Source organism: Temnothorax nylanderi, unplaced genomic scaffold (assembly GCF_030848795.1).
Source record: "Temnothorax nylanderi isolate EJ_2023f unplaced genomic scaffold, tnyl_v1.0 TNYL_tig0198_pilon, whole genome shotgun sequence".
NCBI lineage: Eukaryota > Metazoa > Arthropoda > Insecta > Hymenoptera > Formicidae > Temnothorax > Temnothorax nylanderi.
The window spans coordinates 200,001-216,115 of record NW_027249260.1 but is presented as its reverse complement, the minus strand read 5'-3'; the positions used below and the strand labels follow the sequence as shown (position 1 = coordinate 216,115).

Sequence of the window (16,115 nt, the reverse complement as noted above, 5' to 3'; positions counted from 1 at the left end):
TGGTATCGAACAGTTTCAGATTTCATCCAATTATCGACTGTCGACATCAGGCCGACGTTCTCTCTTAGCGGTGCTTTCAAGGTTTTACATTACTGAAAGTTCGTTAGGATAATCATTCGACGGCGAAATTATTTTCAATAAAAGGTAGCTGTTTATTCTACGCCATAAAAGTGGATTAAATAAATCCCGATGCACGTGATGATAATCCAAAAACAACTAGTTTATATTTAACAATTTCTCTCTGCACAATACATATATCTGCACGTAGATATATCTTCTCTTAAAATTTCTTCTTCATTAAATTCTATCTCATCATTATCTTAATATTGTTTCAACGTTCATTAACGTCCGATATCGTTGCAAGCAGTTTCGTAATGCGATGAGCCACGGCTCTTGTCGCATTATTATTGCGATAGAATAAAATTGACATAAAATTAGAAATTAGAAATATTGTACATATGTTTTTATATATAAATTAACTATATATCGGAAACTATAGATATTATATTTTAAAAAACTATTAGCTCTTATTTTTTTGTGTTATCTGAAAATCTGAAATGATCAACAAAAGAGCTGATACTTTGTAGTTTTTATAAGATATAAATATTTTTTGATAATTTATCGTAACGTATTACGCTGCAATAAAATATTATTGCGCAATGGGTCAAATTATATGTTACTCTATATAGAAATGTGCAGGAATATAGAAACCGTGGCGACAACTTTTGATTCTTATACAAAGCTTCCCGCCCGTATTCATGTACTATATACCGACGTACGATATATGATTCGATATACGATTTCTTTCGCTACAATACCCGCTACTAATAATTTTTATTTATAAATTATAAAAATGAAATTATTAGATATAAATTATATCCCACATTGTTATATTTTAATAAATAATTTTAATCATCTTTTTACCGCATCTATATTGCATTGACTAAAAATAGGAATTGTTTTTATTATACTTTACAAACTAAATTTTGAGAAATATTGTACTATTAAAAATTGATTTTAGCAAGAGAAAAGTGAAAAAAAGGATTTTTTTTATAAAAACACAAATATTTAGAGAAAAATGTGAGGAATTTCATCTTCGAGTCATCTTTTTTATTCATGCACAATAGACATATTTCACGTAATAACGTAAACAAGATAATGTTTCTGTACAAATGCCTTACATTATACCGTAGTTTTATAAAAATTGTGACTTACTCATCATAGACAATGTCGGAAATCTTATTTCATTCAAGTGTTGGAATTAAATTCCCAGAATTTTAGATTGCTCATTAATTTTTGAAAAAAGATCGATGCTAAATATAAATAGGTGAAAACAAATCCATGACTGAGGAGTTCATAAGACTGATTATGACATCAATTATCAAAAGCGATCTTTCGTATTACTCCTTTAATTTTATATAGAAAGTACACTCGCATACTTTCGCCAATGCTTCGAAAAAATTATTTACATAACATTTATAATCAATTTGAATATCTTATCTAATATTGAAGCAGTTAAAACTATTGTGGAAAAAACATATTTACATTCTTATGTACGTTACGTTAAAATACTTTCAATTCAGACTCATATCACACGTACGATATCTGTCTCTTAGAAGTAACAATTTCATTTTAAAAATTATTATTGAATTTATATATAATAAAAGAAATATAATCATCAGAATATGTTTCTTAGGGCCAGTTTCACCAACGTCGATTAACTGTAACCTTCGATTAAACTCACTCTTCATCTCTTTCTAACTGCCCCTTTAGAAAGAGACGAAGAGTGAGTTTAATCGAAGGTTACAGTTAATCGGAGATGGTGAAACCGGCCCTTAGGAACGCACCTAGCGTTCACAGTAATTTCATCATTCTTTGTAAAGTTCTAAAAATGAGACAGACTTCGTGCATCTTTTGCTGCCACTCTTTCGCTATTTCGCCTTTAAGAGGTTATTTTGCCTTGAGAATACAGAACTTATTCTGCAATTTTCCCATTCGGAGAACTGAACTTATTATGTCACAGATGTACACAGAAAAAAAGAATATTCTTTATTTGAAAATATCTTTAGTTTTAATGTGGAAATCTTGAAATGAGATTATATTGCGTTAAACGAAGAAAATTTCAACTTTTTATTTCGACATGTTTTTCTTGGTTGAACTATGTAATGACTTCAATCAAGCAAATTTTCTTTGTTTAACGCAATATAATTTTATTTCAAGATTTCCACATTGAAACTAAAGATATTTTCAAATCAAGAATATTCTTTTTTTTCTAGATACGTTGTGCGAGCACGAAATTCACCTTTGCAATAAATTAAAATATTTCTATCTTGCGAAAAAATATGAATCACATATTCTCACGTCAATCTCCTCCAGTAAGAAGGATTATTCTTTACATTAGTCAGAAAAAATTACTAAAAATATATCAAAATTCAAATTCTGTGCGCCAAGTAAGTACGTCAACGTAAAGTTCGTCAGGTTTTCTATGAAAAATTGTGATTTAAATTTATTTATGATTTGAATCGAATTTAACTTGAAGACTTACAATTAGTTAAAAATTACAATTTATACACTCTTGGCCATTTCCAGCCTCTTTTGCTGTTATCTATTATATCTATAATTCGGGTTAGTGAAAAACGTTGCTTTAAGCGTAACCGAGGAGACGGTCGATGCCAAATTGTCTCTTATCGCTTGATTCTTGGCCGCCCAAGATCCTCGTTTATGTCGCCACAACATGTGAAGTGTCAACGAAGCTCTGCTGTGATATGGCCGATGAGTCTTCCCTCGTGCGGGCGCATATTTCGGGCACAAGTGACACTTAAACACTCTCTGCGATGCCGATCTCTGCTGTGACTGAATACTTTTACTATTAATTTTGAATTTTTGTTTTCTTACATTTTGGAAACCTAGAGCAGGTATCAAATAACGCTTCCGATTTTCACGATGATGCCATACTGATGTGACTTTTCTCGGCTGGCTTTGTTTCCGGGATCGTCTGATTCGATGATTTTCCTTCTCGTCCGGCCTACTCTCGGATTCCTGTGACGATGGTGATTCCGAAAGTCGATCAGCGACTTCGTCAGGATGGTAGCTGCCGTAGCTGTCGTAGCTGCCGTAGCTGCCGTAGCTGGTCGATGGTAGCGGGTCACTGCATGTAAAATCACAATTAGACGTATCGGTAGCGCCGATTCTACCCCCGTTATTGTGATCGTTCAAATACGACTCAAGATCGTCATTCCTATCGCTCTTGAAATCGCAGACGCGACACATGACGAGGTCACGACTGCGTGCCTCGCGGTTACCGTTGCTTCGGACGACATCGTCATCGTCGTCGTCGTCGTCGTCGTCGTCACCGTTGGTGCCGCCTATGCGACGGTGCGACCGCTTCTCCTCCTCCGTGGGGTATGCCATAGTCGCTGCAGTTGCAGGGGACTTTACCATCTCGTGGCTGCAACCACCGCGGCACTGTTCCATAAGTTACGTTCGCGTCATTTTTCTACCAACGTACGAGTGTTCGTCGTAACACGACGTGAGAGAAATAAAAACTGTGTAACTAAACAAGGGTACACATCCAGCAATAATAGCGCGTATCAGAATCGCGCGGCTTACGACATCGAAAGCAAACGAAGCGTGCACGTGATGACATACGAAATCAAAAGATCTCTGTATGTTTTTTAAACTAAAAATAATATATATCAAAAAATGACGCCAGAACGTAACATAAAATATAGGAGGAGGAGTGGATAATGACGCGCGAGATGACGAATCGTCGGGGACCGCTTCACGAACGGGTTACGATTGATGTATGTGAGATTTCGCATTAGATGCAATTGTCACAGAAAATGTGATATCATTGGACGCTTCATAAATCGTCCGCACAATAGCAGACTAACGATCAGGACCAATGACAAAAAGTTAATGCATACGAATCGTGACCCGTCGTCGAGTGCGCCAACATTAGCCAGATGAGCGAACGTAAAATTCAGAAGAGCTCGTCGTTTAATGCCGGTACGGCATTCATCGCGCAATTAATGGTAACCAAAAAAGGGGGAAAACGCAACAAAATGCAATTAATTGAATAAACAAACGGAAGCCGAGTGTCACGTGCAGCGATGATAAACGCCATGAGACTTACCCGAGTATGGTGCTCGGTGGTATCACAGTGGTAGCAGGTGCAATTGTTGGAGCTGCCGGTGCTGGAAAAACTGGTGGCCCAGGTGGCGGTCGTCCTCCCACGGAACTAAATAATCCAATAATGAGCAATAAATAATCGCGTAAATTATTCACGTCAGAATGTTGATGCTTCAAACTTCTGAGAAAAGATTGAACTTGGAAATTTGCAAATATTCTCGTCGTGCGAAATTATATAAAGAATTCATTCATCGAGATATTTAAAATCCCTAAGCCCTAAGCAAAGTAATAAAAAAAAATCTATTACATTTTTTAAGCCTGCAACCTTTTATATTTGTGAAATGATATATTCTAAAGCAGATATTTTTTTCGCCTTTGTATAAATAATTATATTTATATGTAATTTTCAAATCACTTGGAATTATTCTTGTCAACAGTTTTATGTTATGATGTTTAATTTAATTTTTGTATAAAAATAATTAACCGCGATCCAAATTGATATTCTAACATCCCGATTTTTTAATGCACAGAGAATGAATCGAAATAGTTATGCACCGTTACCTAGTGCTGATTAAGTTTGTTAATGAAGTTTCCAAGACATTGCTCATTATACAATGCTATTTGCAATGTATAATTACATGTTGTTAAATTAGTTGACAGTAATTAAACATTTCACTCGTAATATTATCAATGTTACTCGTAATATTATTTTTATTATAATAGTAGAAACACACCACCACACACACACCACCGAATATTACTAATACTTTTATATACACACGAGCTTGTTATTTTGAATTTTACTAATACTACTACTATCGTCATGTTCTAACTTTAAACTCGTATGCTTTTATCGATATCAAGCCTGCATTCAATCTTATGGAACCTGTGAAACTTTATTCGCAATATGTACTTAACTGTTTAGAAACTATTTCAAGGCTTTTATGTATTTTAATTTCTCGCAAAATGTACAGCAAATCTATATGGAAATTAAGCATCAACATTACTTTTGCATAAAAAATTGTCTTGCATATTTCATCAAATCCAACTAAATGCATAAATAATTCCATCAAATTTTACTATATCAAATACAGTCATACCCCGCTTCACGTTATCCCTTAAAACGTTTTTGATTTTGTCTTGAGTAATATGTACATCCTACTCTTTCCACCTTAAAATGTACTCCGTTTAATTCACTTAAAGTAATGACTTCGCGGAACGCGTATCTAACGTTAATCGAGGTATGACTGCACACAGTTAAGAATCTTACTGCAAAGGTTGCTGATGACGATTGCTCGGTGGTGGTGCGTCCTGAGTTGTTGATGTCGACGGCACACGATGAACATGTATTTGATGTAATTGCAATTGATTCGCATCATCGCCGAGAAACGAACATCTCGAACATTGCCTTCTATTGTGCACCTTCAGAACATGTGTTGCAAGCCGCTCAGCGCGTGCTGCTTTGTACTCGCACAAAGAGCACGCAAACGGCTTCGTGTGAGTATTTAAATGACGCTTTAGACACCAATTATCAACTCCGGTCCATGAACAGTACACGCAGGTGTACCTTGATATAAAAAATTTTAATACGTTAATATAATTTCGCTAAATTCAACTTACGATGCTATGAATGCGCGAAAAGGGACTTTATGCCAAACATTGCGTTTCGTTTATTCGCGTATAAGCACGAAGATTTTTAAATCGTACAAATTTGATATATTTAAACATATATTTAAAAAAATTACATAAACTAATAAAAATAGGAAAATAATTAAATATAAAAGCACGTAATGAAAGTAACTCGAGTTGGATATGTAACATACCTTCGTTCCTGTGTGCTCTTGGAGCCACCTTTAAGATGACTCTTACTATTACATCCGCCGTTTTGCACTCGCCTGCCTGTATTGCAATTATTCGCGTCCGATTGCACGATACTCGTCGGTGAAGGCATGATTATCGCTTGATGAATACCGGTGGTGCCAGTACCGGTACTAGTGCCCGATGTCGCAGCGTTCGGCTGTAGCTGATAGCCCTTATTGCTAGCGAAACCGAACTGATTGCTCATGTGTTGCTGTTGCTGTTGCTGTTGCTGTTGGTTGCTCACGTTGACAGTCGCCGGCGGTGCCGTCGAATCCTGTTGCAACGGCTTAGGAGCGGTTGGTTCTACCGGTTTTCGTATCCTCGATACATCGTACACGTGATCGCGATGCATCCTCATGAAATGTTTCTTCACGTGATCCGCACGATTAAACATTTTATAGCACATGTAGCAGTGAAACGGTTTGTCTTCGCGGTGAATGTTCTCATGTCGTGTATAAAGATCTCGTCTATCCGTGCCGTAAGGGCAATATGGACAGGTATAACGTTTACCGCTTGTGGATGCCGCAACAGGAGAAGACATTGTGGTGGTGTTCTGCGATAATTTACATTGCTTTAAAAGAGGCTTTAATCAGGCTACATGATGTACAAATAGTACATTGCAGCCTGAAGAAACAAGAAGAAAACATAACGAAAGCATGCATTTGTAAAGACGTCTTATTTATCACTGAATATAGTGTTTGAACTTTTTTGAAATAATATGTATGACTATTAGGCCGGTTCTACAATCAGTCGGATGTCGGAACGTAGCCGATGGTCCAATGAGAAAAATTTGTTTTTAAGAAAGAAATTCTCTCATTGGACCATCGGCTGCGTTCCGACATCCGACTCCGACATACGACTGATTGTATATAGAACCCCGACCTTATTCTCTTGCAAATAATTTTTCAATTTGTATAACGTTTTTAAGTTTTGTTTTTTGGATTTACTGACGAGAGTTCAACTTGACTCAAAACATTTATTTTAATTAAAATAACTAGTGTATCAGATTAATTATTATTATATATTTGTATTTATTGGCATCAATAACTGTCCGTTCTTTTTTTAAATACTGATTACATTTTAACTGTAGCGATCCGTATAAAAGTGACAAGTAAAAAGAAATTTTCTTTTCATACTTGTCTTTTCACCAATCTGTTAATGTTCTTGAACGTTTAGAAAAATTAACAAAATCCTTGTATTAATTTCTTAGGAGTGTCATTTTTCAAGAATAGAATAGAATTATTTTTTTGTATTATCAGTTATATTTATTATATAATATATTATCTTAGAATATGACTCCAATTGATTATATTATATATGATTATATCACATTATACAATACCTGTTGCAAATGTTGGGGCGCAGGGGCGGATGGCAGTTCTTGCAAGAGGAAGCTCGATGTAACCGGCAGTAAAGCCGCAGGTACAGTTTGTGTTTCTTGAGTTCTCCGAGAAGGAGGAGCCGCCCGTTCGGCGCGTTCACGGAGTCTTTCTAGATACATGACCACATCTTCGATTTTTAAATCTGTTTGCATATAATCTTTGCGTGGTGAATGATGTCTATTCCTACTGTTATCGGCTAGGATTCTCGATGGATGATATTCCATAAAGTGCTCGGCAATTTCCCGCGGACCACTCGTTATGATGTCTCCTGTTAAAGTGGATAAAATCACTTTAGCTGCAAAAACATCGATATATAAATTAAATCCATTAGTATATGATAAATTAAGTATTATAATTGTCGAACTATGTATAAGCGTTATCTCACAATAGACCAATTTTACATTCGAACAATCAGGATACAAACAATATAAGGAAGTGAACAAATTCTCAATTAATGCACAAACAGTGTAATATCTATTTGAAGAAGAAAGAACATGATATAGGAAAAGAAAAGATTATAAGCATTTTCTGTTTAAAATACCAAAAGTGTACGCATTTTCGTGGTGATTTTTTCTTTCTCTACCTTTTAGAATTACGTAGAAAATTTCAAGTTACGCATCGACTCTTGTTAAATTTTTTTGCAATTTACGTTAAATTCTTTCTTTTGTTTTTAACTGAAGTATTAGTATTATTTCTTCTTAATTTAACAATTTCCTTTGTCCCATGCTATTTAATTTATTAAATTTATTTTCAAAAAGATTATGAACTATGATACTTAATAGATCCGCTTTTCTATGACGTACTAATTAAAATATCATATGTTTATCATTATCGATATCCTATCACTTCAATCTATTTGCTTATACCTGAATCCGATACTTGATGTTAATTTATTCGATATGTATAAATACAGATTCCTTGTTCTTGTTTTTTATACTATTCATATTTTTTCTTTTAAAAGTAAATCTATAACTGTATTCGAGAAAATTTAGTGATCTTATTATCTTGCAATGTGTAAATCGAGAAATGCGGGCAAACAATGTATCATGATCGTTCAAAACGGTACGATCGGTAATTAGCAGGGAGACTTTTCTCGCTATCTACCCCTGCTAATCAACTTATTTTTATCTTGCGTCAGCTAAACTTTTTACACTATTGGATAGAAAATTACTCAACTATATCATGTGCTCTATCGATCTAGACCTTTAAGCGTGAGATTGTAAACAAGTTAGCCTCGCAAAAAATTTTTCAAAAAGGTTTATGCAACGTTATCACATAGACCCATGAATTTAAATTCATTCGTTGCATATTATTGCAAAAATATTTTTAACAGTACAAGAATCATATATATTTACCACACTCATCACATCGCCACATAGCTTTTCCGGCGTGGTAAGCCGCGATTCGACTTCCATCGGTTCCTTTAAGTGGTTCGTCTTCGTATGTCCAGTTTCCGTCGTCGCTACCGTCGGTACCGTTTCCAGTATCTTCGTCGTTTTTGTAGGAAACGGATGCTTCAAACTCGTTCTGTACACTCGACGCTGAATTATCAACGAAATTGTGATGAATTATATTAAGCTCTTCGTGTTAATGGCGAAAGAAATTCATCGTGCTTTTGTGAAACAAGGCACTCGTTAAACTGTATCAATCCGTTAATTGATTACCGTGAGAATAACTAGTCAGAATAAATGCAATTTTGAACGTTTAACTAGATTGTCAGTTATAAATGGTATTTTCTTGATTACTAAACGTAGTTAACGTTAAACAATTAAATAATTCTGATAATGAATTAATTTTACATCGAATAGTTTTGAATGATAAATTGCATGAGGGGAATGCAAACAATTCCGATTGCATTCTTATGATGAACACGTGTTGCGTAAAAAAAGATATTTATTAAAAACTTACGACAAATTTATAAATAAATACTTAAATTATTTCTATTGCAGATTACACAACTCGCCGATATATTACACAATTTTTTATCAATAAATACAATCAATAATTTATTGATAACATTTAGATAATCAGTAGAACAATATACCTACTTATTTTTAATTTAGTCTAAAAGATTTTACAGAAAATCTCAACCTACTCTTATGATCAAGATCCTCGCCGTAAAGTTTCTTTGTAATTTCTCTAAACATATCTTCGTAGTCCACCCTGGTGCCATTTCCTTCCATTTTAAGAACCGTTTATAACGGCCACTCACTGTCTACAGAACAATAAATCTTTTCTCTTTGTCCCTCAAAGGCAGTCTGTCTACCTGCGATGAGTCACCAAAGACCTGAACAGGAAAAAAGATTTTCTTTTCTTACTGAGTCTATTTTATCACACGATAGTTATGAGCTCATGGTGCCAGAAGCATACTTTCTACATCTTTTACGATTTTAAGAGAATATCAAAAACAACATATCCGCAAAATAAAACCATGAAAATTAAATTTAGAGATAAAATTAAATCTAAAAGCATATGAAAATAAAATAATTTCAAACTGGATTGCCAGTTGTAAATAGAACTTTCATTGATTGCTGATTTTAATTCTTTATTCACAACTAAATGCAAGATGCATGCCACAATAATTTAGCAACATATAAGTCTTTTTTTATCCTTTTCATCATTTTTTTGATTTATTTAGACAATTTTATGAGTTTTTGTGACACGTTTTTTAAATATTTTCTTCATTGAAGCCATATTTTTATCCTAGATGTAATCGGGAAATATTTTATCGTACGATAAAATAATTCATTTATAACAATCTTCTTTTACAAATTGCCTACAAGCATTCTATTGGATCTGAATCTGGAAAATTTCCGGCCATAATGCGATCATTTGATTATACCAAAAAAAAATTCTTTGCGCGATATATGGCAAACAGCCAAATTTTGTTAAAAAATGCCATATTTTCTGTAGGTACGATGTCACGTTTTTTTCCAATATTTGAACATATTGATCGCTCTTCATCATCCTCCGAACTAACTAGTTGTGAATAAAAACTATGTAAATTTCCATGATTTATATCTTATTTAAATTAATTTTCACGATACTATACTAAACAAACAAATTTTAAAATTGCACATAACTACAAATAGCTTTCGCGAAGAGACTACAAATAGTTATCACGGAAGATTAATTTTCGAAGTTGTATGTTTTAAATATTCGCAGTTCTTTGAGTATTTCCTCACGATTATTCTATTATTATCTGCACAGTTAAGGATTGTTTTGATAACAAGTTCATATATTTACTATTGATTTCAGTAAATAACCTTGGAAACATAGGCCAGTCGTTATTTTCCTTTATTTCCACCACTTTTACGATGTTTTGGTGCGTTCAAACGAGAGTATAGAAGATTGAATACAAGAAATTATTCAACGACTTTTCTGTAATACGCCTAAGATAATTATAAAAAAATTACAAAAATTATGAAAAATTTGAAATATAACAATTTTAATAACCAATATATAGATATAATTATATAATTGTGTATATATTAGTATACAGTTATTAATATATAATTAAAAATGTTTTTTTTTATATTATAGATTTAAAGTTATATTTCTTAATTTCATATAATCACGTGCGGATTAGCGTTAAATTCGCCAACCTACACCAGATGGCTAATTGAAATCATAGTAATGAGAGAAAGATAACGTAAAAGCTTTATTATACTGGCAGTACTTGCATGAGCACATTTTTCTCGTGTATTTATATCATAAATAGAGAATAATTATATTCGTATTATCGGGTATATTTCACAAAGCGTAAGTGCGAAAAGAAGCAATGTAGAGAGAATGAGGAGAATAATGTGCAAAATTTCATAACGCATGTCTTAATGACTTCTGGGCGTTACTACAAGATTAGATTCGGAATAGTTGGACGATATGTAAAAAGTGAGTCACATGATTCGGACGGGCTATATCTCTTATGATCGATAATAGAGAAATATGGTATGGGAAAAAGTATAAAAGTATAATGATGTCTAACTTTTTATTAACATTAACGTTAGTTTTTTTCGCAAATACAACGATGTACTTGCAATGCATAACTGCATTTTCAAATACAATTAGATGTTTTCTCTAAATAAATCAATTTATCCTATTATAATATCTGCAGGATTTTCTTTTAAATTCTGAGTGATCTCATATCATATATAAAAAAAAATTTCCCGCCTAAAATTATTATGCATTATAATCGATACTTAAATAAATAAAAACAATTTGTAATTTCTCTTTAAAGAATAATGCATGCCTCTCTCGAGTAATTATTAGATTTTCTAAATTTTGCAAGATGCTTATCGATCAGAAAAGAAAATTGAAGTAGTATAAAATTATCTCTTGAACTGTGTCTTTATTTTTAACAAGGTAGTTATTATCACTATTATGTTAAGATCTAATAAGAATTGTTTAAGAATAATGTTATACATTTTTTGTATTATATTTCGATCTTTGTCTTTTCTATTTTCCTCGCAGATGGAATTTTAATTTTTATGCATTTTCGAATTTAATATAAATATGTATCCATTGATTTATTTTACCTGATATTATTTCTTTTGCTTTTATGAATACCGTGTTTTAATTGATTTCGATCGAATGATGCATGCACAAAGATTTAGCACAATGTTCTGCAGGGGTGGCGACAGCATCCGGAAAGAGGAAGGAGCGAGAGTGTATTGATCGTCACGATTGCTGCTCGAGTAACTGAGAGGGGGAAACGAGCAACCCCGCTGGTAACCTCGTATTGTGTGTGCGTGCGCATATACCATGATCAGCCGTGTACATGTACACGGAGGGGGAAGCAAGCACATTTCTGTGCGTGGAAGGGGTTACGGTGAAGAATAAATCAATATGCCCCTTCGCCACCGATCGGGGGCACGTTCCCTAGAAACGAAACGACAGATGGTGGAACGTAGAGGGTATTCTAGAGTGGAGCCTTCACATTTCTCCGCTCTGGTTGAGAACCTCTACTTTATGGCGCAGAGAGAAGCTCGAAGGGGGAAGAAGGAGAGATGACACAGCGGCGCGGCGGGAACACGGTCGGTTGGGATAAAGGCAAAGACACACAAGGCAAAGTCTTCGAGAAAGAGAGAAAGAGTCAGATAGATAGATGAAGAAAGAGAGAATGAGAGAGCGAGAGAGTGAGAATAGTCCAGAAAATGTAGTGGGAGAGGGAGAAAGAGAAAGAAAGAAGACACGCGCAATGCTCCATTCAAATCCATGCGGAAATTATTGCCGGCTAACCAAGGACGTCAGGCAGGTCTCCTCCGCGCCCGCGCATGCACATGTACGATCGTGCACACATATTTAACGCGATTGCACACACGCATGCACGATCGCCCGCGTACAGCCGAAAGATCCCTTCTTTTCGCTTTCGCTCTTTCGCCTCTGCTTTCCGCCTTCCGCCGCTTCCACACGCGGCGGAGCGCGCAAAATCGCCGTCGCTATCAGCGACCGTTCTCGTCCCGTTGCCGTGAACGCGTGCCCACGTCGCGGAAAGGGCTGCGGCGAATGCCGCCGGCCTGTCGTCGTTCGCGCTCGGCATCGCGTACGATATCGCGGAGCACCCGCGAATGGCCGCCCCCGCGCGCACACGCGCGCTCCCGGAACACACATGGACACCCGGCACCTCTCTCCGTCTGTCTCACCGCGCGCTGCCCGTCGAAACACCGACGAACACATAGACGTCGAGACGTCGCACATATAGCCGCGCGCTCCGCGCGTCTCGATGGGTATTCGCGTGCGGCCTATTCGCGATACACAATACGTCGGCCGCGGCAGCGGCCTCTCCTCTCGCTCTCGTTCGCGCCGCGACTCGTCATCATTCGTAGTCTCGCACTCACATTCGGTTCTCACTCTCTACTTGTTGTTACTTCTCACATCTCTTTTCTCATCGTCCTACTTTGCACTTTCTCCCGATCGTTCGTTTTCGGCGCGCAACCCGCTACTCCCGGCTGGAAGGAAGTGAAGCAACGTACGTCTCGAGAGGGACGTACGTTCTCGGCGAAGACACCGATCGAGATCTGGTATCCTACTGACGCTGGACGATGACGACGCCGAACGCGACGGCGGCTCACGGCACACAAACGCGGTGAAGATATACGGATGAGCACCGGAACTCGGACTCGTAGGAAAACGTTGAGTCTTACAAAATGCTCACCTTCTTGTGCCCGCTAACGGAAGACCAAGTGCACGACGCTGACGAAAATCGTTGTTCGAGGAAACGTTATGCTGGTTCGGTTGCAGGTTGTTTCCTCGACGGCAGTCGGGTGGCGAGTGGGTGGGTAGGCGGGGTGGCAGGCGGACAGAAGTGGGTGGCTCAGGCGGGTTGGGAGCAGTGGTGTGTGGGTGGTGGCGTGAGGGAACCCAATACCACCCTCCTCGCCCATTCAATCCTCCAGTATTAGGGGGAGCAGTCGAGCCTGTTTCCCCTCCTCCCACCATACACCCAACAGCCCACTACACACCAACAGCTGGCGACGATAGACCCGTTTGCGCGTGTATGTGTAGACTCTGTCTTGTACGCATATACCTACACAAGAAGCATACCCGCCCTCGAACTTCCCTGCACGTCTGTCTCTCTACACGTGTTCAGGACGCAGCCAAGCACTCCAGGGGCGAATTAGGTAGTGAGAAAGAAGGAGAGAAGGAGGGAGGTCTAGGAAGACCTTTGAAATCCTTTTTCGGAGAACCTCTAAAAAGGTCTAAAACTCAGGAATGTTTGAAGGTCCCTCTCCCCCCCCCCCCCTCAGCATGTCGCTAGACCTTCTTGCCTTAATTTTTTTTAACTGTTCTGGAAAGAGAAAGTTGCGACTCGCAAAAGCTTTGGGAAAAATCCTTGACAAAGGAAAGAAAGAAAGAAAGAAAGAAAGAGGAGTTTAGACACGCCTTTTCTAAAATTTTCCATACAAATTCTTGAAATTCCACAATATCGTCCAAAAAATGTCCAACGATGTTGCTAATATTGTTTATTGGAGCTTTTAAAGAAGGCTACGTTAAAGTCGCCTTCACATAAAAACTACAAATAAAAATTATTGTGAAAATTGTGTCCAAATTTTTGTAATATTTCTAATCACAATCTATTTAAGACTAAAACGAATAATACTAGCGTATCGTATAAAAATCAAGTTTTGAATATTATCAGTAGCTTTATATCTTTAGAAGATACCGCTGGCATGTACACGTAAACGCAGAGCTAACATATCCAAAAGCAAGAGTACTGATATCAGAAGCTCGCTTCAGCCGATAAGCAAGCAGTCGACCAAACCGACTGTTTCCAGAACCAGTTTGGGTTCAGTCTGGGTCGGCATTCTTGGTGAGTTCCCTACCGAGAGTACGAGAGTTGTTGTACCAGCGGCATCCGTCGCTCCGGCAACCTTCATTTATATTCCGCCTGGCGTTACCATGTGTAACGTTCCGTGACGCGGGTCTGAAATTAACTTCCAGCGTCCCGTCACTTCGTTATCATGCAGCCGGAGGCCGCCCTGCACACGGACGAGCGCGGATCATTCAACGGGAGCAGCCGGAGATACATCTGCATCCGCATCCGAGTCGTAATTTTAGGAACGACGAGTGCATCGGGCCGCTGCCGACGTCGGCGTATTGATCCCTGCCCCTGTTCAGACATTCCCTTACGCTCGCGCGTCGCCCATCTCTTCCTTACGTAGATGCGAGGCGGAAAAAACTAACGGAGGGATGATGATGTCTAGTATTGGCCGCAGTCGCGTGATCGATCGGACGCCGCGCCGCGAACGGAAGGAGGAGATGGTACTTTAGCGCGAGAGAAATTTCCGCTCTCGCACCACAAACGCGGAACTACTTAACTTAAAAGCTGCTAAAACGACGATGTGCCAAGGACGGCGTCATCGGTTAGGGAAGGGTGGAAGAAAATGAGATTTGCCACGAAAACGTAATATCCCTAAAATACACGACGGGAGATTTCCATAAAAATCTAACCATAGGTTTGCGACGACCACGATGAAGCTCGTGTCTATTTATTTTTGCGTACAAGCGCCTCCTTTCAGAATGCGATGATATTTATAATTATAAAAGAGCCTTATATCCAATATTTTGCAAAAATATCCTGGCATCACGTTGCCACAAATGCGTTTTGCTTTCGCTTTCTTCTAGTTCTCTTATATCACTTTTATTATTAGCTGTTTATTTATCTATTATTAACTGCGCTTTATATAAGATTAAAAGTTCATCGAGAGAACGATAGTTTTAACTTACCAAGAAATGATAGTTTTATTTATAATTATTAATATAAATTAGAATATACTCTCAAGCTATTTACTATTTCATTTTCACCGAAATATTCAACTGTTCTTTCAGACTTACGGCAATATATTTGTCGAATGGCTTTATACATTTATATGTAATTCCTATACATAATTTCTCTTAACGTTTTTAGAATCAAATTTGTTTTTATCTCTTAACGTTACTACTTATTTACTACTCTGCTTGAAATGCGTAAAGCACGGCAATTAATTTATCTAATTTGTCCATTACGTATTGATGATTCTGTCATAACTATTGGTATTATCATTAAGAGATCATTCCAACATATCGTTTTAACATTTCCGATTAGTCTGCCCGTGTGCTCCCGCTTTATCTCTCTTGCGCTCTATTCTCTATTCTCCTCTCAAATTACATGTACACGGATTTCCGTCGTCATGATCATATCGTCGATTGCTCGTCGTGGCGAGCCATAGTCGTAACGACGCTTCTATGATCGGCGGGTCATTC

The 16,115-nt window shown here is 37.2% G+C and overlaps 1 protein-coding gene across 6 annotated transcripts; it reads right to left on the bottom strand.

Moving 5' to 3' along the window:
* Positions 1–1,088: 1,088 nt before the first annotated feature.
* Chn (zinc finger transcriptional factor charlatan) lies at positions 1,089–13,866 on the bottom strand. Of its 6 annotated transcripts, none has more exons than XM_071716936.1 (9): positions 13,528–13,866; positions 9,469–9,660; positions 8,729–8,914; positions 7,561–7,668; positions 7,334–7,482; positions 5,955–6,544; positions 5,402–5,698; positions 4,136–4,240; positions 1,089–3,148 (listed from the first exon to the last, which is right to left on the bottom strand). In XM_071716936.1, the coding sequence occupies exons 2-9, from the start codon at positions 9,554–9,556 to the stop codon at positions 2,602–2,604; spliced, it is 2,070 nt and encodes a 689-aa protein (XP_071573037.1). In that variant the 5' UTR covers positions 9,557–9,660; positions 13,528–13,866; the 3' UTR covers positions 1,089–2,601. The 6 variants fall into 6 exon arrangements, with proteins under 6 accessions (XP_071573037.1, XP_071573038.1, XP_071573033.1 ...); XM_071716937.1 differs by having other exon boundaries at positions 7,561–7,641; XM_071716932.1 differs by having other exon boundaries at positions 7,334–7,668.
* Positions 13,867–16,115: the final 2,249 nt, after the last annotated feature.